Genomic DNA, 21,470 nt, shown 5'->3' with positions numbered 1-21,470 from the left:
ACAATGAATACTAGAGCAGGTCATCAACAAAATTATATAATAAAAAAAAAAAGAAAACACTATCTGTATGAGCAGCAAAAATATTGATATTCCAGACAAATCAACTTAAGTGTGGGTGAGCAGTAGTACTTCAATGGGTCTGTTATCACAGTAATCAAAGATGTACTTTTAAAAAGGAGATCAAAAACTCAGAGGAAGGTGGTAAATTGTATAAAAAGGTATTTTAATGACCTGCTTTGCAGAAGAAGGAAGAAAATAATACACACCCCTATTTTTTTTTCTCATGAGGGAGGGAGGCTGAAACAGAACTGACACATGAGGCCCAAAAAAAAAAGAAAAAAAAACACAACACAAGAGAAAAACATCTTATGGTACAATTGTTCTCGTTAAAAGAACCTGCATTGTCCGTCCCTTCGGGGAAGGAAGGAGATGCAGAACTGCACTACTGAATCCCGCCCAGCCCAAAGCGTGGCAGAAATATACACAGGTACATAAATATAAAAATCAGCCGTCTCCAATGTTTTGCCAATTCATCCCATGTTGTGTTTCATGTTGCACTGCATCCACATCACTGTGTATGGAGATGTCATATATTGTGCTTGTATATGCATGTGTGGATTTTTTTGTGTGTGTGAATGTCTTCAGTCAAAAACTATGTGTGCGTCCTCAACAGAAACACATGCCTATTGAATCCAACAGGAGTGACATTCTTGCAGGATGTGGGGTGGGGCAACTGAAAGGGGAGCAGATGGAGAATTTTCAGTAACGGACGGTAGACAGCAGATTGATGGAGACAAAGGGGCCCGGTGGGGTGGAGGTGGGGGTTAGGTACTAAAGTGTATGTGTACACTGTCTGCACTCATTGTACAATGTGCTAATTATGTTAAGGGATGACAACGGATAAGAGACAAAAGAATGATGGAGGACTAAACATGTAAAAGTAGGGGTGGGGTTCGTCTGAAATGTTTAGAAATCTTTTAATCACTTCCTATTTTTAGGGGAGGGCCAGTTGCCCCGCCTTTCTCCACGGCTTCCTCCTCCATTACCGGCAGAGGCCCCGCCCCCTCCCGGTGGGCCTCGAGGACCTCTTCCTCCACCACCTCCTCCTCCTCCTCCTCCTCCACCACCACCTCCTCCTCCTCCTCCGCCAACGTTGACCCTGCGGTTCTGTCGCTCCATCCCCGGTCGCTGGCTAGAGAAACTCCTCTTGTTTGCCGACTCCTTTCCTGACATGTCTCGCTCTACAACACCTCCTCCTCCAGTTCCACCTCCCCCTCCTCTCCCCATAGGGTGGTGGTGGTGGTGGTGGTGATGGGAGGAGAACGACTTCTCTCTGAACTCTGTGAAGTCGCTGCTCTCGGAGGCCGTCTCCCACTCCTCGTTGGCCTGGTCTGAATTCTGGTTGGAGAAGTCGGGGGACTTGGCCCCGTGGTTGTGGTGGTGCTGCGGGTGGGGGTGGCTTTGCCCTGTGTTTCCTTGGTTGTAGTGGTGGTGGTGGTGGCTGTTGGTGTTGCCCAGATGCCCCCCGCCTCCCCCACCGCTGCCGCTGTTGTTGGTCAGAGTGGTGTTGTGGTTGGTGTTCGGGGCGTGGCCTGTTAGAGGAGCTCCTTCCGCATCCTGAACAGAGTTCAGTGAGGGAGAGGAGGGCCTTCCTCCTCCGATGACCCCAACTCCTCCTCCGTTGACGCGAGCGGCGTTCTCCCTCTCCTTCAGGCGGCGGAAGCGAGGCGGTTTGTCCTGCTGGTGTTGGGATCGCCCGTGGCGACGGCGTCTCGGAGGGCGCTCGAACCCGGCGGGGGGGAAACCACGGCCGCCAGACACTGGGGGTGGGTTTGACGTTGAGTTGGTTGAAGAATGCTGGGTCGCCACACCTCCGTTCTCAGAGGAGCCCTGGGTTGTGGGGGGTGCAGAGGTCGGTGTTGACTGAGTGGGGTTCGGCCCCTGATTCTGGGCTTGACCTCCGTCAGCTGACTTGTCCTTCTTCTCCCCACCACCATTCCCACTGCGACCCGCGTCTTTGGGGCTGGATGACTGACCTGAGGCCTGCTGTTTTCGGACAGAGGATGATGATTTGGCAGACCAAGCGTGCGAAGCTGGTCCGGGGCCAGTCCTGTGCCCTCCGGCCAGGCCCCCTGCGTTGCCACTGCTCCTGTAGCTGCCCCCTCCACTGCTTGCTCCACCTCGACCCCTCCTGGAGGGCACGCCCCTCGGGGTGAACACTCTGGCGTGGGAACCTCTGGGTGGAGCAGACGAGGCAGGGCCTCCGGCTGGAGTAACGTTATCCGAGCCGTTCTTAGCATTGGGTTTCCTGCCGTCTTCCTTGTCTGATTGGCCAAGGTCACTGCCTCCACTGTCGCTGCCTGTCTCAGAGCCCCTCTGCCTCCTCCTCTTTGGGATCTCCTCGTACTCTGAGCCCTCGCTGCGCGTTTCACTGCGGTTCCTGGCTCGGGCCGGGTTGTGTTGAGAGCGGTCATGGCCGTGACGGCCTCCTTCCCCCTTAAACTCCTGGTGGAATCCTCCGGCTGTGGAGGCGCGGTAGTCTCTGCTGCTCCTGCCGCTCACCCGGCCTCGACCACTGCTCGCTGGACCGGCGCTGGCCGTGTAGGTGCCTCGGAACCCGCGGCCGCGCCCGTAGAACTCCCCTCCTCGACCACGGCTGGCTCTGCTGCCTCTGGACGAGACACTGTGGTACGAAGAGCTGCCTCCTCTCTCAAAGGAGCGCTCTCTCTCCTTCCTGGACGATGGACCAGAGAACCCTGAGGAGGTGGTGTTGTCAGCATCTTTGGGCCCTCTACCAGAGCCTGACCCTCCTCCTCCTGAAGACCGCTCCTTCCCTCCAGGCCTGGGTTTGCTCGTCTGCGATGGCTCCTCTTTACCAGAGGGAGCTGAAGCACTCTGGGAGCCGGAGGAGGTGTCCTGCTTTGCTGAGGAGGGCTGGCTGACATCTTGTTCTTTATCTTTGCCAGGTCCTGCATTCGCCTTCTCTCCACCCTCACCTTCACCTCCTTCTCTCTTCATCTCCTTCAGCAAGGGCTTCTTAATGGGACCTGCCCTCTTGTTGGCATTGCTGCCTCCTGATTGGTTGGAGGTTTTATGGTCATGGGGGGTATTGGATGAGTCCTCCCCTCCTCTGGAGTTGTTCCCCCCTACTCCTGCATTATTGGCCCTCCTGCCATGAGAGGAGGCGCCTGCTGTGTTGCTGCCGGGCCGGGGGCCCCACTGGGTCTCCGTCTTGTGTTCCCGCCCGCCCCGCTGGTTGACTTTGGGGTGGGGATGCTGCTGAGAATGGCCGCTGTGCTGGGAGGGAGCCGGGCCGGCATTCAGGGAGGTGTGGGGAGTGTACGGTGGTTTCTCCTGCTTCACGTGGCTGCTGGCAGCACTGGTATTACTGGAAGCACTGGGACCAGCAGCGCTGTGCCCTGGACCAGCTTCAACCTCCCTCTGAGTGGGGAGGTGGTGCAAGGCAGCTTTGTTACTCACGTCCTCCCTGGCGGAGGAGGAGGAGGATGAAGAGGAGCAGGATGAAGACAGGGAGGGTTGATGGAGTGGAGGAGAGGGGTCACCCTTCTTGATGGGTGCCTCGCCCCCCCGCTCACGGCTGTTGTCAGGCTTGTGTTGGTGGACAGGGAAATGTGACTGGTGTGGGTGGTGGCCGTGGTGGGAGTGATGGAGATGAGAACTGCTCTCCATGGGGGAGAGGTCCGCCCGGCCGTTGCGGTCGTAGTGGGGGTGTGGGGTGCCCCAGATCTGGCCTTGCTGGGAGCGTTGAGGCCCCTCGTCCTGGTGGCTGAAGCTCCTCTCACCTCCCCTCTGCTGCTGCTGCTGCATCCTGGACCCCTGGTCGGGGGGGAAGTTACTGTAGTTGCCTCCCCGGCCGCCCATGTAGTGATGGGTGGGGTGGGTGCCCCCCTGACCCCCCACCTGGGTGCCCACTGGCGGTGGGGTCTGGTTGGAGGAGACAGAGGTGGAGCTGGGCTGCTGGATGGGCCCCAGTCCACCCTCTCGCATGCGGTGTGGAGGGGTGTCACTCCTGTTAGGACAATACAGACATTAAAGGGTCAAGACCACAGGAATGCCTTCTCAGTAGAACTGGTTGAAAATGGTTTTAATACAATATATAGGGGATGTGATCAAGGAATTTAAATATATACTAAGTCTAGGATTGATCACATCTTCAGTCTCCTGCCTCGTGTCTACCTACCTGGGTCCTTTGGACACTTCCTCTTCCTCCAGAACCTGCTTCTGTCTGAGAGGGGAGGTCAGCCCCCGGCCTTCTCCGCCCCCAGGGAAGACTTCCGGCCCCCAGGCCAGCTTTGGGTCCATGGGAGGTGTCCCACGATGGGGGTGTCCTGGATGCTGCTGTCGGTCAAACGGGTCAGACCCAGAGCCCCCTGAATCCGACCGCTCACGGCCCATAAGCCCTAAACCAGAAGGATGGAATAATATTTAACATTGACATGAACACATCTTTATATCAAGGGTTCAACAGTACATGTATTTGCAGTGAACTGTTCAGTACTGCGCACACACACACACACACAGTCTTGAATTTGTCAAATGTCTCCTTGCAACACAGCATCCGTTATTATAATGCTGTACCTAATGTACTGTGATTTATTTTAGAGTTGTGGATTCTCATGGGCTTCTTCTTGGATTCTTGGGCCTCATCTTACTCCCAGTGCAACACGGTGCAAAAAGCGCAAGTGTCATTGCTAGTTTACAACAGACACAGTTGTCATTTAACGCACTGTGTCTACATTGTATTGTAAGTACTACAAGCGCTCATCTGTGTTGACCCTGATTTTCCCAATTGTTTTGTTTGGAATATGTGTCTTTACCCTATTAATTATTTTAACTGCCTTAACGGTTTCTTCAGTTTATTACTGCGGTTTTCACATCATGCTCTGCTGCATTCCTTTCTCTCTGCGACACCTCTCTGTGTGGTCCACTCACCAGAGGGGTGCATGCCAGCAGAGTAGTAGTCCATGGGTGGGGGACGGCCCTGCATCATGCGAGGGTCCATGTACGGCATCATCATCCAGCGAGGGTCAAAGTTCATCGGCAGGGGCGGCGGCCGTCCCATGTTACCGGGCTGGTAGAGCGGTCCACCCTGCTTAGGCCCTGGTCCAGGCTGCGGAGTAGAACCCGGGGAGGGACCTTGTGGGGCTTGTGGCTGGGGAGGCAGCTGGCTTTGTGATGCCTGGTTGTGTTGTTGCTGCTGTTGTTGTTGTTGCTGCTGCTGCTGCTGCTGTTGCTGTTGTTGCTGTTGTTGCTGCTGTTGCTGTTGCTGCTGCTGCTGCTGCTGCTGCTGTTGCTGTTGCCACTGCTGCTGTTGTTTCAACAGCTGCTCCTAAACACAACACAAACATCATAACAAAAACCCAGTTCAGCATTTTTATGGCTCTGCAGGAGTCTAACCGAGTGTCTGCTCACAAGCTCACAAACTACTCGACCGATCAGCGCCAATTTTCTTGTGCAAACATCCATTAGGCCACAAACGTACCTGTACTACCCCCCCCTTTGACATCACTATTATCAAGGCATTCCTCCTAGTGGAAATTTGCGCTCTCACATTAATTACTTAATCCACGAAATGTTAATTTGTCATACTGTACAGAACCACAACAGAACACTCCTTTGACAGCAGGGAAAATGGACTCCCCTAAGCATGAAAACTCAAGGTAAATGTGAAATTAATCAATATTGATCAACTTGCATGGCCCATTTCTCGCCACTCTTTAAAAAAAATCTGAAACTCTTACAAAAACAGATCGTTTCCAGAGTTTATTATTGTTATTGTGTTATTTTCAGCCCACTTCTTCTACATTAGCAATGCCCACAAACTGGCTGCAAATGACTCGGCGACAGCGATTTGGCAAAACCTAGAAAAAAGTCACTGCCAGTGTGAGTGCAGGCTAAAGGTTGTGCAGCTCTCTGCTCTTCTCCCTGTCCTTTTAGCAGTACAGGGTTTATAATAGCAGCTCTGCTGCAGTGAGAGTAGATTTGCTGTAACAGCATTCTTTTCATGGACCACAGGGAGAAGGAGTTACCTATGAGTTGATACTCTCATACAGGCAACATCAAAACTGCAATGCAGCAGTAACTATTTTAGGTCATTGATTTTATTTATTTAACCAGAGCTGCTGCTATTTTGTTTGGATGGTTTGTAAAGATGTAGAATACATTGTAAAGCTGTAGAACAGCAGCGTTTAGTAACGGTCACTCGTTTGTCACTGACCTGCATTCACTTCTGTTTGAAATGCACTATAACCATATTTTGGTATCTTTAGATTTTTTATGTTTTGAGTAGCCAGTAATTTATACCCATTTATCCCTATTAAGTCATTATGCCAATGAATCCTCCATACACATTTCTGTGTTGTCACCGCTGTTATACTCTACTGGGTCACCTGCCAGTGAGAATCCCCTATCAGGACATAACAACTCCAACCTCCTCCCGTTCAGCCGTAGGATTTGCTAGCGCAACGACAAAGATCGCCCTCCGCCACCCGGCTAGTGAACGAACGATTTCGTTCACGGCAATGATTCGTTCAAATGATTCGTTCAGTAGCGCTATTGTCTAGTGAAAAACAACACAACCGCACTGCTGTCTGTCGCGGGAACAGCTCGCTCTCCCGTCCTGTGTACGGGGGGAGGGGGGCATGAACGAAACATAACAGTTTCAAGAAGTGAACAGGTTCGTTCACGTTCACGGCAAAGAACTAGTTCTTATGAACCAACGACTCGATCATGAACGACCCATCACTAGCGTGTTAGTGTAGATATGCTCAGCAAGCCAGATGTGCCATGGATCCTTACCTGCTGCTGTCTCTGAAAGCGTGGAGGAAGAGACTTCTGATACTTGGAGTATCCCTGACCTGGAGGACCACTGCCTTGGCGACCAGCTCCTCCTCCAATATTTTCCACCTTCACCGGGTCCACACCACCCCCACCTCCTCCAGAGCGGAGGTGAGCGTTGGCCAGCGGCTCTTCCTTGCTCTCACCAGGGATAGGAGCCTCCGGAGGTGACTGCTGTGGTTGGGGCCCTTGGGGCTGAGGACACGGCTGGACCTCTGGACATGGGATAGAAGACACAGAAATAATACAAATGCTGTTTCAAAAGGTATTCATATTACTGGATTCATAGAAAATGTTAAACTTTGTTGCGGGAAACTTCAGACCCAGACAGTTACAGCAAACAGCTATAGAGTTTAAACCAGAGGTTTCTCTTCTAGAGGTGGAGGTCTTGCATGAGGGTCAACAGTAGAGCCAAATATTCCATTTCATGAGCTATATGGGCCCTTGGTGTAAACTCAATCTTGAGCCATTGGGTCTTGTGACCAGCATCTGTTAACTAGGATTGACAGTTAGTTAACTCACCGGCATTGGAATCGTAGCTGCTGTTGCTGCTGGCCCTCTGTCGGTCATCAACCGCAGGCCCTGGCCCCAGCTGAACAGTGAGCAGCGGGGGTTCTTCAGGGTCCACGCAGGGGGAGGGGGGCTGGCTGATGTTGGGGGATGATGCTGAGGCAGACAGCGAGGGGCTGGGGCTGCCGCCGGCTGTAGCGGCTGTGGACGTCCCATCCAGACTGGGAGGTTTGCTGCTGCAGCTGGCTCCACTTCCTCCCTGCTGCTGCTGCTGCTGCGCCTTCTCATCCAACCTCTTCAGCTTCTCAGCGCAGGCGGCTCTCCTCTCCTCCTCCATCCTTTTCTCCTCCTCGTCGCGGCGTCGGCGGGCTCGCTCCACGGCAGCAGAGATCTCAGTGGACGACTGCTTCCGGCGTTGACGCCAGGTCTCGTCCTCATCCTCCTGGCCCTGGGGCCCTGGAGGCGGGGCCAACAGACCGGCCTGGGGGTGAGGAGGCGGCGGGGGGGTGTGGCCTCCTGGTGCAGGCTGGGATGAGCTCGTCTTCCCAGGGCCAAGAGAGGAGGACTGGTTATGGGGTTGGTCCTGAGGAGACAAGAAGGAGTCATCATAAGAGAGAAGGGAAATAAGCTTTAGACGCAACAATGATGACTTACACCGAGATGCGTTTGCTTAAAAAACACCACCTGCAAATACATTGTTTTCCTACAGTATGATACAATGGTGTGCATTCCTCTTAACATAACACACATTGCGTTTTCTGGCATTTTAAGCACACACACACAAACATTAAACTATTTGCAACTTTTTGGTGCAAGGGGCAGAGTCACACCAGACAACCAATCAAGTCAAGCAAAAGGCAGCCGATAGCAGGCATCATTATTACTTCCTTCCTGTCTGATTATGTTTGACGGTAATAAAATGGCCAATGTTGATGAAAAGCTCATCCTTGTGATCTGTTTTTGCCCAGCATGGTCTGCCTTGGGATTTCTTAAGTGGCTTGTGTCTGTAGCGACACTTCACGTATGATCACAGGCTTAATTTATCATTTGTTGCACAACTCTTTCACTCGAGAAAATGCACCATTTTTGTTAAGTAAAAAAGGCTGTGCGACAAAGTACAAATTAGCCTCATTCAATGATGATGACATGACTCAAAAATAAACTATAACTATAAAGAATAATAGATGGAAGAAACGATCTAAAGATGACTATGGGATGTCTATGCAAAGTGGATGTGTTATTCTATGAGGCCCTATCCTCAGATATCTACCTTTCGGTAAAAGGAGTAGGGCCCCTGTCCGAGCAGCGGCCCAGGTGGGGGGGAGGACTGCTCCCGCGGACCACCCAGTCCCGGCCTGCGCCCCTGTGTACAGGCAGGCACACACAGTTAACCAAGCTCCACCACAGTGCGCTACGCATTTAGATACAGCACTCTAAAGACAAGCTTCGCTTCATAACATGCACAACCTCTTCCATCCGTTTTGTAGCGTGTTCTGCCTGGCAGACGGCCTACCTGGTAGTTTGAGGGTGCAGCCGGAGCCCTCCAGCTAGTGCCTCCCTCCTCGGCCCATCCTGGCTTACTGGAGGGGGGTGGGGTGGCATCATCTGCGATGGAGGGAGGGGTGCGACGTGTCTCCCCTCCACTGTCTGAGGCTCGGGTGCGAGAGATCACAGGGGGGCCGTCCTGAGACCTCTGCTGTTCCCTGATGGAGCAAAGAATAAAAACATTATCAACATGGTAGACTGGACTAAATAAACCACATAAGCCTCTTTACAACCACTATATTATGTAAACAAACATACAACAACACATACAAATCGATTTCTACCTGATTACATTTACGTGTCAAGATGGCTGGTAGTGTACACTACATGTAAACTAACCTACCATCCACAGTCAAAATCTACCAGCATAGGACTGGTGGCAAATGTTAGAAAGGTGAACAGTCATGTAGCCTATTTTCTAAGGGCAAAAAGTACTGCTTCATGTATGAGCTTTAAAGAGAGAAAAAAAATCAAAGCTGTGTCTGTGAAAAAGAAGTCAGGCAGGGAGTCCATCCATCACTGGCTCATCGAGTGAGAGTGTAAAACATGTATAGTCTGCGCATGTAAAACCCTTTTTGTTTTTCAGCAAATCTCTTACTTACAGCAACATTGATGCTGTGAAGCAGTTCTAAAGTGAAGCATTTATAAAGATTGCCATTGGGTCAAGGAGACATACCTGAACAAATAAATCACACACAGACTGACCTACTCAAGCATGTGTGTCTCTAGTACAGGGAGAAAGCCTAATAAGTGTCATGTACCTCTGAACAACAAAAGTCCAGAACGGTTTCAATAACAAAAAGATTCTGTTATCTGTTTATCTGGCATGAAAATCAACTTGCAGGGGGTTTAGGCGGTGAGAAATCTAAAATTGATTAGCCATGTTACTGATCGAAAAGAAAAGAGGTGGATAAACAACACTGAGCCTCCACTATACCCTGACTGTTTAGCAATTTGTCTAGTCCTGTCAAGTCGAACGTAAGCAAACACTGAAGCAAATATGTGGTGAAAAATATGAATGTTGCGTTGACACACATTGCCTTTCTTTTTGAAAAGCAATTGAAATGTGTATTTCAGATGTTTTAATAACCTGTGGAAATCCTGTCTTATCGTTTGTAAACACGTTACCAATACAATGACAGCTTATGATCACTAGCTCTCTACCTGTGAATAAATAATTGTTAAATAAATGTTTATCATAACTGTTGCTAAATTGACCTTAGATTCAAAGGGATTTTATCTGTCACTAACTCATACAATTGCAAGCAGCAAAATGTTGTTGTAACACATTATGTTTTGGGTATTTTTTTTTATGCAAGAGCATAATAAGCCATTTGGGACTCTGAATCTGGTTAAGTAGAGTTGCAGTCCAGTGCATAATCATGTGTAACAAACTAGTACTCATTCACAGGAACTGGAACGTGTATGCAGTAACAAAGAATGCTTATTTGTTGCATCCCTACAGCATACCGTGTGCCGTTTTTACTCTCACTCCTCTCCTCGTCTCCATCTTCCTCTCCTTCATCGTCACTGAACTTCAACTTTGCGGAGTAATCAATCTCCTCGTGTGCCCCTGTTGGCAGAGAAAACACCAGAAGAGTTTGAACTGAGTGTAGAACTACTCCTGCCTTTGCTAACACAGACCACTTTATGAAGATTCAAAGTATCCTGCACACCTCAGACATTAAAATCTGCAACAACTTAACTATGTAGCTGATAAGAACCAGAAGAGGATTTACTTTTGTAAGTGTGTCACTGTGGAATAATGGAGAACGTCACCGTTTTATACCCCCACCCCTCCTTTCTCTGTAAATATACCTTAGGATTCTACTGAGCTTTATTCAAATATGTTTTGTATTGTACGTATTACTGCTTAATTGAGTACAATGGACCATAATGGATACAAGATCCTGGGGCTTTTTGTGTTATCCTTTTAGCATAACCTTTGACTGTACTACCTGTACTGTTAATAATTGTGTTAATATAGTATTCAACCAATCAATACAGAGTAGGGGTGCAACAGTTAACAATCAAACTAATCGATCATTTTAAAAATCATACGTAATCGATCATTTTATACAATAACCCATTAATAATCAATCCCTATTTTGGCCATGTCATTTTAGGTGAAAAGTTGGAACAAAATGTCAAACATAGTGAAAAAAGCTGATCTACAAGTGATCCTTTCAAGATTCAAGATTCAAGAGATTTATTGTAACAAGGATGTACAAGTAAACACTGTTAAAAACTTATGTTGGGGAGGTGCTCCAAAAACACAGAAATAAAAACAGTTCATAAATATCAATACTACGCTTAAATAAATACATTAAAAAGACTAAGATCAGCATACAATGCAAAGTAACACCCCAGAAGTTTAACGCATAGACTCATTTTGCAGTCCTATAGCCTGTGGGAGGAAACTGTCTTTCAGTCTGCTTGTGCTGGCCTTTATGCTCTGGTACCTCTTCCCAGAGGGCAGCAGATGGAATCCTTGTACACCGTTGTGCAACAAAGTATAAAATAACGCCTAAGTGGTTAATCAATCTGTTGATATATGAAACAATATTTGAAAGCGCTATGGATTATTCGATTAATCAAAAATGTAATCAATAGAATAATCGCAAAGAAAATAATTGATATTTGCAGCCCTAATACAGAGCAAAAGTGAGTGTTAGACAGAAACGTTTACTTTATAACCACAACGTCATGAATTTGGTAAGGACCAATGACGTTTCATCGTTCTTCTGAACAAATGCAGAATATCATTCTGGGGTGGGGGCAATACACACGTCATATCTGCCTCTCCTGCTTTGATATACATCTCTCCTCTAAGAGTGGTAGATGGTTGTGCTTGCTGGAGCCCCTCTGCGGCAGGAAACATGATATCTACAATACGTCTAAATGTGTTCACAAACGTCAGTCTAACTCAGCCGCACCAAATCATCACCTCTTAAATCATTTACACACCAGAAGCACAAAGTCCTGTGCAGTTATGCGATATGGAAAGTGTACATTAGCTGTACGTCTCTGGGATAAATCATTGAACATAAGGATGGCTTATGACAGCGCTGTTATGTGTTTTTTTTAAGGAGAACTTGTAAGTGACAACTTCCTTTATGGCCAGGGGAAGTAGAGTATTCTGCCTTGTGTTCATTTTTGGATACACAACTTAAACAGAGATGGAATTATTCTCCCTTTACATCTACAACCATTTCATATTGTTCATAAAAATGTATGGTAGAATTAAAAATATTTCCCAGCCCTACACGTGAGTGAGTGAGTGAGTGAGTGAGTGTGTGTGTGCGCATGCGTGCGTGAGTCTTCTGACCTGCCCAGCCCTCATCTCCATCGTGGTTCAGCTCATCCAGCTCATCCAATTCCTTCAGGTCGTCCTGCTTCAGGATGGAGGGGCGTTTCACTACCTCTCCTCCCCCACCGCGAGGACCTCCCTGGGGCCTCCCGTCAGAACTCCCCTGGCCACGAAACCTGGAGCAGATTATTGTTCAGTTATTTAAGTTGGATGGGATATTTCTGTCTTTTCTGCAATGTCTATGTGAGATCTGTACCCATTAGTAGTCCCTGAATTCATTAATTATGTGTCTCTGCAATCATGCAAAAATGATTATCATCGCAAAACACTCTTTTAATCAGCAAAAAGACATAATTTTGAAATTACAATCCTATCGCAGTTGGAGCTTGTCAAAGAGTCTATAAGGCAACAATCGTCCAGTTTGTATCACATAGGACAACCGATAAAATCATTGTTTACAAGTAATCATTTGTTTTGTCGAGAGACCTTTTTTAAGAGCATACCTAGGGGGATGACCTTGTTCACCAGGTGGAGGGTACCTGTAGGGCCCCTGGGGGCCATAGGGGGGCGGGAATGGCAGGTAGGGAGGATACATCTGGAAGAGAAGGAAATAAATTATACTAAACATAATTATGTTTGCAACAAGCGATGGTCTACTGCCGTATTTCAACTATTAAAAACCTCTGTGGAGAAGGACGCTCTTCGGGTACAAACTTAACAGGTTATGTACCGGTAATAAGTCCTAATACTGCTATGCTATCAAGAACAGTATACAGCTGCGTGTTCCATTCTATTTTAAACCATCAGAAGTAATAGGATGGACACAGACTTGGGACTTCAGGCGTCTTGTGCTGACTAACTGCGAAGAGCGGGTGACGTCTCACGTTTAAAGTTGCTCCCAACACACCACCCAGATTTCAGCTAATGGTCAGCTGATTGCGTGAGAGGAAATAACTCCATACTCGGTGAATACATTAATGAATAACTTTATACCCATTTCCATCTAAATTAGCATGTAAATGCAAGAGGTTTTTTTAAATGGCAAAACCTGCACAAAATAGGCGATTGAATAACACAGACCATAGGGGTACAAACCTTGCTACAGGATGCTCAAATGATAAATAATATAGAATTACTAACCCTAAGGAGGAATTAAAATATTTTACTGACAACGTGAGAAAACCATTAGCCAAATCATACCTAATGGTCGCATTCCAGAACTCCGTCTGTTTTTGTCTATTATAAAAGCATGGCAACTTTCTGTTCAGTTACTTGATGGGCCATTACTTGATTAGAATTTGCCCAGTGCAACATGAAATGTCTGCATATCGCTGGCTGTGGGATAATGGAGATGCATACATTTCTGTGAGTTTGTAGGGAAAGCAGAAATGGGATACCGGTGTTCCGGTGAAATCAGTGCCCGGACGCTTCCCCTAAAACACACATTGCTGGCTTTAGTGATTGATGCACATGCGTGTTTCAACAATGAAGAATCAGTCAGTTCAGTTCTCTCCTAATTCTCTAATGCATTTGGCTGCTGTGTAATTTGTTTTCACCTGGGTTACTAAGACAGAGGGGAATGTGAATAAGTGTAGAACTTACAAAGGGAGGCATGATGCCTCTGTACTGGGGGAACCCAGGTCCCACAGGGGGCTGAGGCAGGGGCAAGGCGGGACTGCCTGCCGGGGGGTTCCTAGGTGGCCCGTGGGGGGGTGCCTGGCTTCCCCCCTCCATCATCAAAGCCCCTCCATTGCCACCCTCTGCTACCCCTTCCCCAGACAGGGCACGGCCACCCCCATCCCGCCAGCTTGTAACGTCTGTGAAGAGAGGAGAGGAGAGAAAGAGGACCAAGAGAGGATAGAGAGGAGGACGGAGTATGTCAGAGTGTTTTATGGTCTCTAATGGAATGAGATCAGAGATGTGAAATCCTTTTTTGAGACAATCAAGATAGGAGTATGCAAGTACATTTAAAGAAATAAAAACAAGAAAATAAATAACAGATGTAGACAGTGTAGGACAGACAAGCTGAAAGACCGTGTAGGAGAGACAGACTGTAGGAAAGCTGAGACAGAGATGGTTTAAGAAAGACTAATAGTAGGAAAACTGAGACAGGAGACGGGACGGTAGAAAAGCTACAGTAGAAAAGCTGAGAGGGAGACAGCGTAGGAGAGACAGATAGAAGACCCACTACTGACTCAGTATCGTAGACACGATCGTCTTAGTTTTTTATTGTTTCGCCCCAAATTGATACTGCAGTGATTATAATACGTGTGACTCACTCTGGGGGCGGAGGCTTGGTCCGGGCCCATACAACTGATCTGCAGTGGCCTGTTCCTTGACACACCTGTCCTGGTCGCCAGCCGCCTGCAGGGTGGGAAATTCCTCTCGAGAGAATGGCGACGGTTGGTTTGATCCCTTTCCACCTGAAATACAGGGGCGTTATTATCAGAGAATAACAACAGAGAAAAGGAACCGGTCCAAAGAATATAATGTGACAGAGATAAAAAGAAAAAAAATATTCAAGACGCACCATCTCCTTGTACTCCATGTGTAACACTGGCCTGTGCCCAGGACCTTGCCCCTGCGGCCTGGACCGAAGCTGGGGGCGGAGCCTACGAGAGACACACAGAAATGAACATCACACATGGTCGCTGTCAGGTGGAAACCTTGACCAAAATGTATGTCCAAAATTTATACTTTTTCATGGACAAAATAATCTGTGTTCCAATCAGAATTCCAATGGATCCTATGTAGTTATTTATTCACAAGCTCTTGTTAATACTTTCATTGGTTCAATATGTATAAATGCAATGTTTTTTCTTTAACCCATTAAGACCTGGAACGCATCTGTGTCACTTTTTGATTTGAGCTAAAAAGCATTATTTTACACTTTGGCTATTCAAAAATAGCAGATATACAAGCTCATAGCGCGGCTTGTAGATCTGATATTTTTGAAAAATCGTGAAAATGTGTGCAAATATGAATATATATATTCTTTTAAAGTGAATATTTTTTTACTCAAATCTTTGCTTCTGGGGGTCCCTGGAACTAAACATTTTGAGATGGGGGTCGGCAAATACATATAATTTTGGGGGTCCTTCACATGAAAAAGATTGAGCACCACTGATATAGAAACATACGTTTTTCATAAAACTGTTAGGATTTAGGAGACATTTGTAGAATTGGCTTCAGGTCTTAATGGGTTAATTAGCAAAAAAATAGCCGATCTACAGCTCTAGCTTGTAGATCAGCCGTTTTTGCAAATTTTGCTCGACACAGCATTATGATGAAGTAGAGCATTCATTTACGAAAAAACATAAGTAGAAAAACATGGATACACAAGGTTTCTGTCCTACAGCAACGATATGTCAGCTAAGGCCCTTGTAACTCTCCCAGTATGTGACGGTGCTGTAATGGGAACACTGGGAGCTGTTGTACCTCTGGAACCGGTGGTGTTCTCGGGCGGGTCACTGCAGGAGTCTGTGAATCCACAGGCTGCTGCAACTCCGGCTGCACTGCTGACAATACATCGGTACTGAGAGGACGAGAGAAGGTGAGAGTTAAGAGATTGAAAGAGAAGTGTAGGTAGGTCTGTCACGATGATGACATTTTACTTGATGATTGCCATACATATTATTGCGATTAACGGTTTAATTGTGTTTTGGGCATTGGATATTGCAACAAATACAAATTACATTTCTGTTTGCCTTTTAGACTCTGTAAACAGAAATTGCACAGGGCAGTTAAGACAAATAATTTCAATATACAAAATAGGCCATAATTAATAATAGTATACTTTTAAAATTAAAACAAACTTGGGTGCAGAAATAGTTGATCTACAATCATCCAGATAATAGATATGGGCTCTAGTGAAAACATACCTCTTTGGGTCTGCTGGTTCCGGCTTGCTTGCCCATCCTGTGCCGTCTTTGGGAACGAGCGAGACGTTGGGGTCGTTGCCTTTGTTCTCCGCCTTCAGACTGGGCAGGCTAGCAGGGGGGGGCATGCGCCGCGCGGAGGCAACTTTACCAAGAGACTGCAGGCCATGGCGGGGAGGAACTGATATGGGGTGGTGGAGGGAGAAAGAAGAAGCCATTAGCCAATAGCCATTAGAGAGCGACCACTGAAATAAGACACCACATAGATGTGCACAGAGGGGAGGGAGGGGATGGTCGCTGTTCTGCATCTTAGCCGAACAACTAGGATGTACGACGGCCGTGATGAATTTTCTAGTTGAATGGGTCTGAAGAAGCTGGAGCGAATAGAGCAACAAAAATATTACCTGGGAGCCATTAACAAAAAATATAACAACATGGTGGGGAAAAGGGGCGCCGATGGCCTAACGGTTAAGGTGCATACCACATATACTGTAAGCTCTGATGCAGCCTGACAGCGAGCTGCAGGTTCAATTCCTGAACTCGACGACTTTCGCAGCGTGTCACTTCCCGTCTCTCGCCGTTTCCTGTCACTCTATACTGTACTATCAAAATAAAGGCAGAAAAGCCCCCCAAAAAATAAAAGAAACTGGTGGGGAAAGAGGGTCTCATTTTCTGTCCAGCTGATGGCGTATTCTGCTCATAGTAGCACAGAAAAGCCTTCTCCGGTTTCAGAGCTGTAAGCCTTCAGAAAACGGAATCTGTGCTGAATATCAATCCCTCATTTGTTTCCGGAGGCTGAGAAAAGCCACATCATTGCGCGGGTGTGTGTGGGGCTGTATTTTGGAAATGGGAACAGCTGCTTAGATCTGGTGGGGAGCTCCTGAATAAAACATAAAGTGGGGACGCGGCACTAAAGTCAAACTGCGTCCACAAGTGAGCCTCTGTCTAAGGTCAGGCTGAATCATTCAGAGGCTGGCCAACGCTGGGTTGATATAGCAGGACTCAACATGCACTGTTTCTCTGCTGCTGGCTACCTGACTAGAGTGGACACCACTCAGCCTAACATCTTATTAGAATGTTTTTGTTTCTGCACTTCGAAGTGCAATGGTAAACACACACACACACACAACGGTCTTAACCACTTAAACCCTGTATACTTTGTTGTACGTAAACAAGCAAAAATAGCTGATCTACACGCTCACAGCACATTGCAATGCATCATGAGCTAGACGATCTGTGATTTTTCCAAATATTTGCCTATTTTTGCCTATCATGACATGCCCAGAATATAGTAAGCATGCTAGGGTTCATGTCGTTAAAACACCCCAGGTCTGGAAAAAAAAATAGAGAAAAAATCTGTAGAGAAATACGGTCCATCATCTACTACTGGCTTTGGAAATCAGCACTTTAGCCATTAGGGAGGACAGTAGGCTAATGCATCAAACAGTGAATGGAGACAATGCAGTGCAGCCAACCGCTTTTAATCCTGAGCCTAACTGGAAATCCAGCAGTCTGTCTCTTTATGCTGCAGCTAACTAATCTAATATACCTAACTAGCCGTACATCATCAAGAGAACAGAAGACTTCGAGAAACAAGGAAAAGGTATCCGTACAGTACAGGAAGAGGTCTATGTCTTTCATTGAGCGACACGGCTGTACGACCAAGTATAAATATGCTATAATCCAATAGAGTAGATGAACATCACTGCATGTGCATACAATGAAAACCCAGGGTACTCACCAACAGGCTTTTGTGCTTCAAGGCTCTTTCCTTTGTATGTATCAAACAGGTTGAGAGACGCATACTTGGCTTTGCCATCCTTCCCCTTTGCAGTTTGCCCAGAGCGCTCTGACATTGCGCTGTCCGCTCATTGAGTATGGTGAGCCCTGAGACTAGGGGGAGAGTGAGAGAGAGAGAGAGAGAGAAAGAGAGACATTTGACACCATTTCCACTCATGACCATGGAAAGTGAGAGTAAATGTGGTGCTGACTTGACAGGTACAAGTTCTATACACAATTAGCACAAAAATACATATTGTAGCATTGCAAATTGACATGCCACAATTTTCAATATTTATACTTGCTGAGGCCAGGCAATTATGGAGGAGGTCTAAGTGGTAGTTCCATATGGTACAAGTGATGTGAATAAGCACTTAGGCTAGCAGACCATGTACAGTACAACACTGAAAACTTGGTAACATGAACCACTGTACTGAAGATAAAGAGGAAAAAAGCAGAGAACCATAGTTGCCATGGTGACACATTATAAATGATATTCTATGCGTTGCCTTGAGATGGGATTGCCTCCATGGCAACTGCTTGGCTTGAGTCAATTTTACTGCACATCAATAAAAGATACTGGGCTGACATCTGTCCAGTCCAACATGATTTGGCTAACCAACCACACAAGGGTTAACCTTTTCACTTAGCTTGACCCATTTCCTATTAGTTTTATTGAATCTATTAAACTATGTCCATTTTAAGACTGAGGGATTCTGATGGATTAGAATGGGCAGATTGCCACAGCCTTGTTTGACACACTGACACCGTGTCCTGCATCAGAGTCACCCAGGCCTACAATTCTACATTTCAGTGTTCAGGTAGCTTGAGAACTGAAATGGCATCACATGCCATCACTGCTTTGTCAGGCTTATCCAACGTCTACAGAACAGGTAGCTGATGCAAGACTGGACTCATAGCAACAACACTGTAAACACAACAGTGCCATACTATAGTGAACATAACAGACTCAAGGACTGGAGAAAAACCCTGACCACACAACAAGAACAAGGCTCCAGATTCTATGGTTTTAGAAGTACTATTGCGCACTAAACTACACTGTGTATGATTCCAATGTATAAGACACACACCAGGGATGGCGACAAATTGTTTCCCACATTTACCCAGGGACATTGCATCTCGATAGTACAACAAGATTAGAAAATTAGGTCGTGGGATAGCTGGCCAACTACATGTTGTTCAGGGATTAACGGGACTGCTAGTAGGTTAGCAAGCCATGACTACTGCAGTACACACCAGAAAAGGGGCCTTGCATTGCTAAGGATGGGTAGGATGGAGAACACATAATATAAACCGTTAATCGTCATCATGGAAACGATACCGCAAAATCCTCAGTGTTTATTCAACTCTTAGAGCATTGAAACATGGTCCAACATTGCTGCAGAATAAAATATCAACCTTATTAATATAAAATAATCCTGATGAGGCAAAGCTAGTAAGTAGCCTGCTGCTAACTTTGCTGGGCCCAGGCAGCATTCACGTTGGGAGGGGGACTGCGATGTTTCATAACGACATTCTAGCACAGGGCAACACTTGACAGCTTTGGCTTTAACAGCGCAACATGGCCACTAACTTGCATCTAAGAATCAGATACTACTAAATCACAGTCGGCCCATAAACAGCACACCACAATACACACAAATGGGTTTTATGAAGAGAACAAAACAAAATGGCGGTGAGGATAAGGGCCCGGTACGGTGGCGACCAGTTGCACAAAACCTTAGTTTTTCTTGCTTAAGATTTAACTCAAGGCTATGTTGAATACAAGTCATAAATATAGCCTTAGGAATTCTTAATGCATTTTTTTTTAGGGTAGTCTCGAGTTAAGAGATGCTTTGTGCAGCCACATTGTAGAGAGCACACTGGCCGGCTGGTTGGCTAGCAGCAAAGCTAACAGTGGACTAATTTAAGTTTATAACATGACCGTTACAACACTGTCATAACAGTGGACAACACGCACGAACAAACACTGGGGGGTTAAGCACGCATACATGTGATATGATTAATATGATCGTATCATTATCGAGTCCTTAGGTGGCTTCCAGGCAATAATCTGCTATCCGTTACCTTACGTAAACGCTGCGATTTACACACCTCGTCACACGAGCCCTTTTTTTGCTCGACATAAATGACGCGTTATCGAAATAAATGAGGTTATATTCAACTGGAAACTGAGTGTCGAAGTAGTAAGACGTCATTTCGGTGAAAACACGTCATTTTTTGGGCTCCAAACGTCCGTTCAGCGTCGACGTGTGTTGAAAATACCGATATTTTCGCTCGCGCGACACTTCGAAAAAAAGACTCGTGTTGAAAACAAGGTTTATTTATTGTCACACAAGCGCAAAGCTCGCTCTTGCGGTAAAGTATTAATTGAAAGATGTTAGCGTTGTTGTTGTTTTTTTATGACAAAACGCCTCGACATATTCGAAAGAAAACAAAACATCTGGAGTTTCGCCGTTAGCTTAGCTCTGCTAGCTAGCCAGCCGGCTAACGTAGCCGGCTAGCTAGCAAAGCTGAGCTAACGGCTCCGTTCCAGCAGATAGACGCAACCCCCCCCCCAGCTAAAACACATTGTAAGCTAACACCTTTTGGTTTGGTTAGAAAGGACGGTTCCTTACGACATAGTGGGGTTCTTCGCCCGTCAACACACAACTGAACGTGAACGAGTGGTTTTAAATTCGATAAAACATGTACGGATTGAACCAGCCACTGACCTGGTCTTGTCCCGACTTGTCTCGAGGTTGTAATGAGGTTAGCTTACGATGCTAAAGATGCCCCCAGCTAGCTAGCTGCTATAGCTAACGTTACCGTCGCAGATTTGCTTGCAGACTACAACACCAAGTTGATGTTTATGAAATAAAAACAAAACAAAACCACGTATTCCGAGAAAACGGTTATTCGTGGGGGAAAAATCGTTATGTATATATAAAAAAGAGTCTTACTTGTGCTCCTTTTTTTTCTTTTCCCCACAAAACAAATGAAAAAGGAAAAAGAAAAACGATCCACCGTCTCTACAAGAGCCGTCAGCGGCTACTGGCTGTTGGCTGAGATGGGAGCCGCTAAGAGGAAAAATAAATAATGGCACATAGGATTTACGTTGATTTATTTTTAATTATCTGCAGAGGGAACAAATTAATAATGGCACATATAATGAAATGGCTTTATTTATAATTATCTGCACAGCTCAGTACACCATATTTATATTATTTTATGTTATTTTAATTATTTATATATGTGAGGTTTTGGACAGGTTGGTTGTTGGCTTTAAATAGATTTCAAGAGACAAGCGTAAAAAAAAAAAGATGTACTGATAATATGTAGCCTAAATTACCATGCCATTATTACCTCTTGAGATTTGCCCTATCAGATCCTACTGGATATATTGTAAAATGTTAATTATTTCCTCACTGGTATTTGTTTAATCAAGTTGATTAAGCTATATTAAAAAACATCACATTTGGAAGACCTGACTATAGTCAGGTCTTCCAAATGTGATGTTTTTAATATAGCTTTATCCTCTAATCAAGATATTTTACACACTTGTATTGTGTTAATTCAGCATTATGCAA

The 21,470-nt window shown here is 46.2% G+C and overlaps 1 protein-coding gene across 2 annotated transcripts; it reads right to left on the bottom strand.

Annotated features, from left to right (window-relative positions):
* Positions 1 to 204: 204 nt before the first annotated feature.
* Positions 205 to 20,950, bottom strand: prrc2a (proline-rich coiled-coil 2A). 2 transcript variants are annotated; one of them, XM_080441435.1, is made up of 16 exons: positions 20,844 to 20,950; positions 17,843 to 17,994; positions 16,105 to 16,282; positions 15,662 to 15,758; positions 14,754 to 14,835; positions 14,503 to 14,646; positions 13,826 to 14,040; positions 12,727 to 12,818; positions 12,242 to 12,399; positions 10,384 to 10,486; positions 8,882 to 9,071; positions 7,381 to 7,951; positions 6,820 to 7,073; positions 4,954 to 5,350; positions 4,202 to 4,421; positions 205 to 4,030 (listed from the first exon to the last, which is right to left on the bottom strand). In XM_080441435.1, the coding sequence occupies exons 2-16, from the start codon at positions 17,955 to 17,957 to the stop codon at positions 982 to 984; spliced, it is 5,865 nt and encodes a 1,954-aa protein (XP_080297561.1). In that variant the 5' UTR covers positions 17,958 to 17,994; positions 20,844 to 20,950; the 3' UTR covers positions 205 to 981. The 2 variants fall into 2 exon arrangements, with proteins under 2 accessions (XP_080297561.1, XP_080297562.1); XM_080441436.1 differs by having other exon boundaries at positions 20,616 to 20,918.
* Positions 20,951 to 21,470: the final 520 nt, after the last annotated feature.

Source organism: Gymnoscopelus braueri, assembly GCF_963280865.1.
Source record: "Gymnoscopelus braueri genome assembly, chromosome: 11".
Classification (NCBI taxonomy): domain Eukaryota; kingdom Metazoa; phylum Chordata; class Actinopteri; order Myctophiformes; family Myctophidae; genus Gymnoscopelus; species Gymnoscopelus braueri.
Note: the sequence above shows the minus strand (reverse complement) of the source record. Positions and strands in the feature narration are given on the sequence as shown.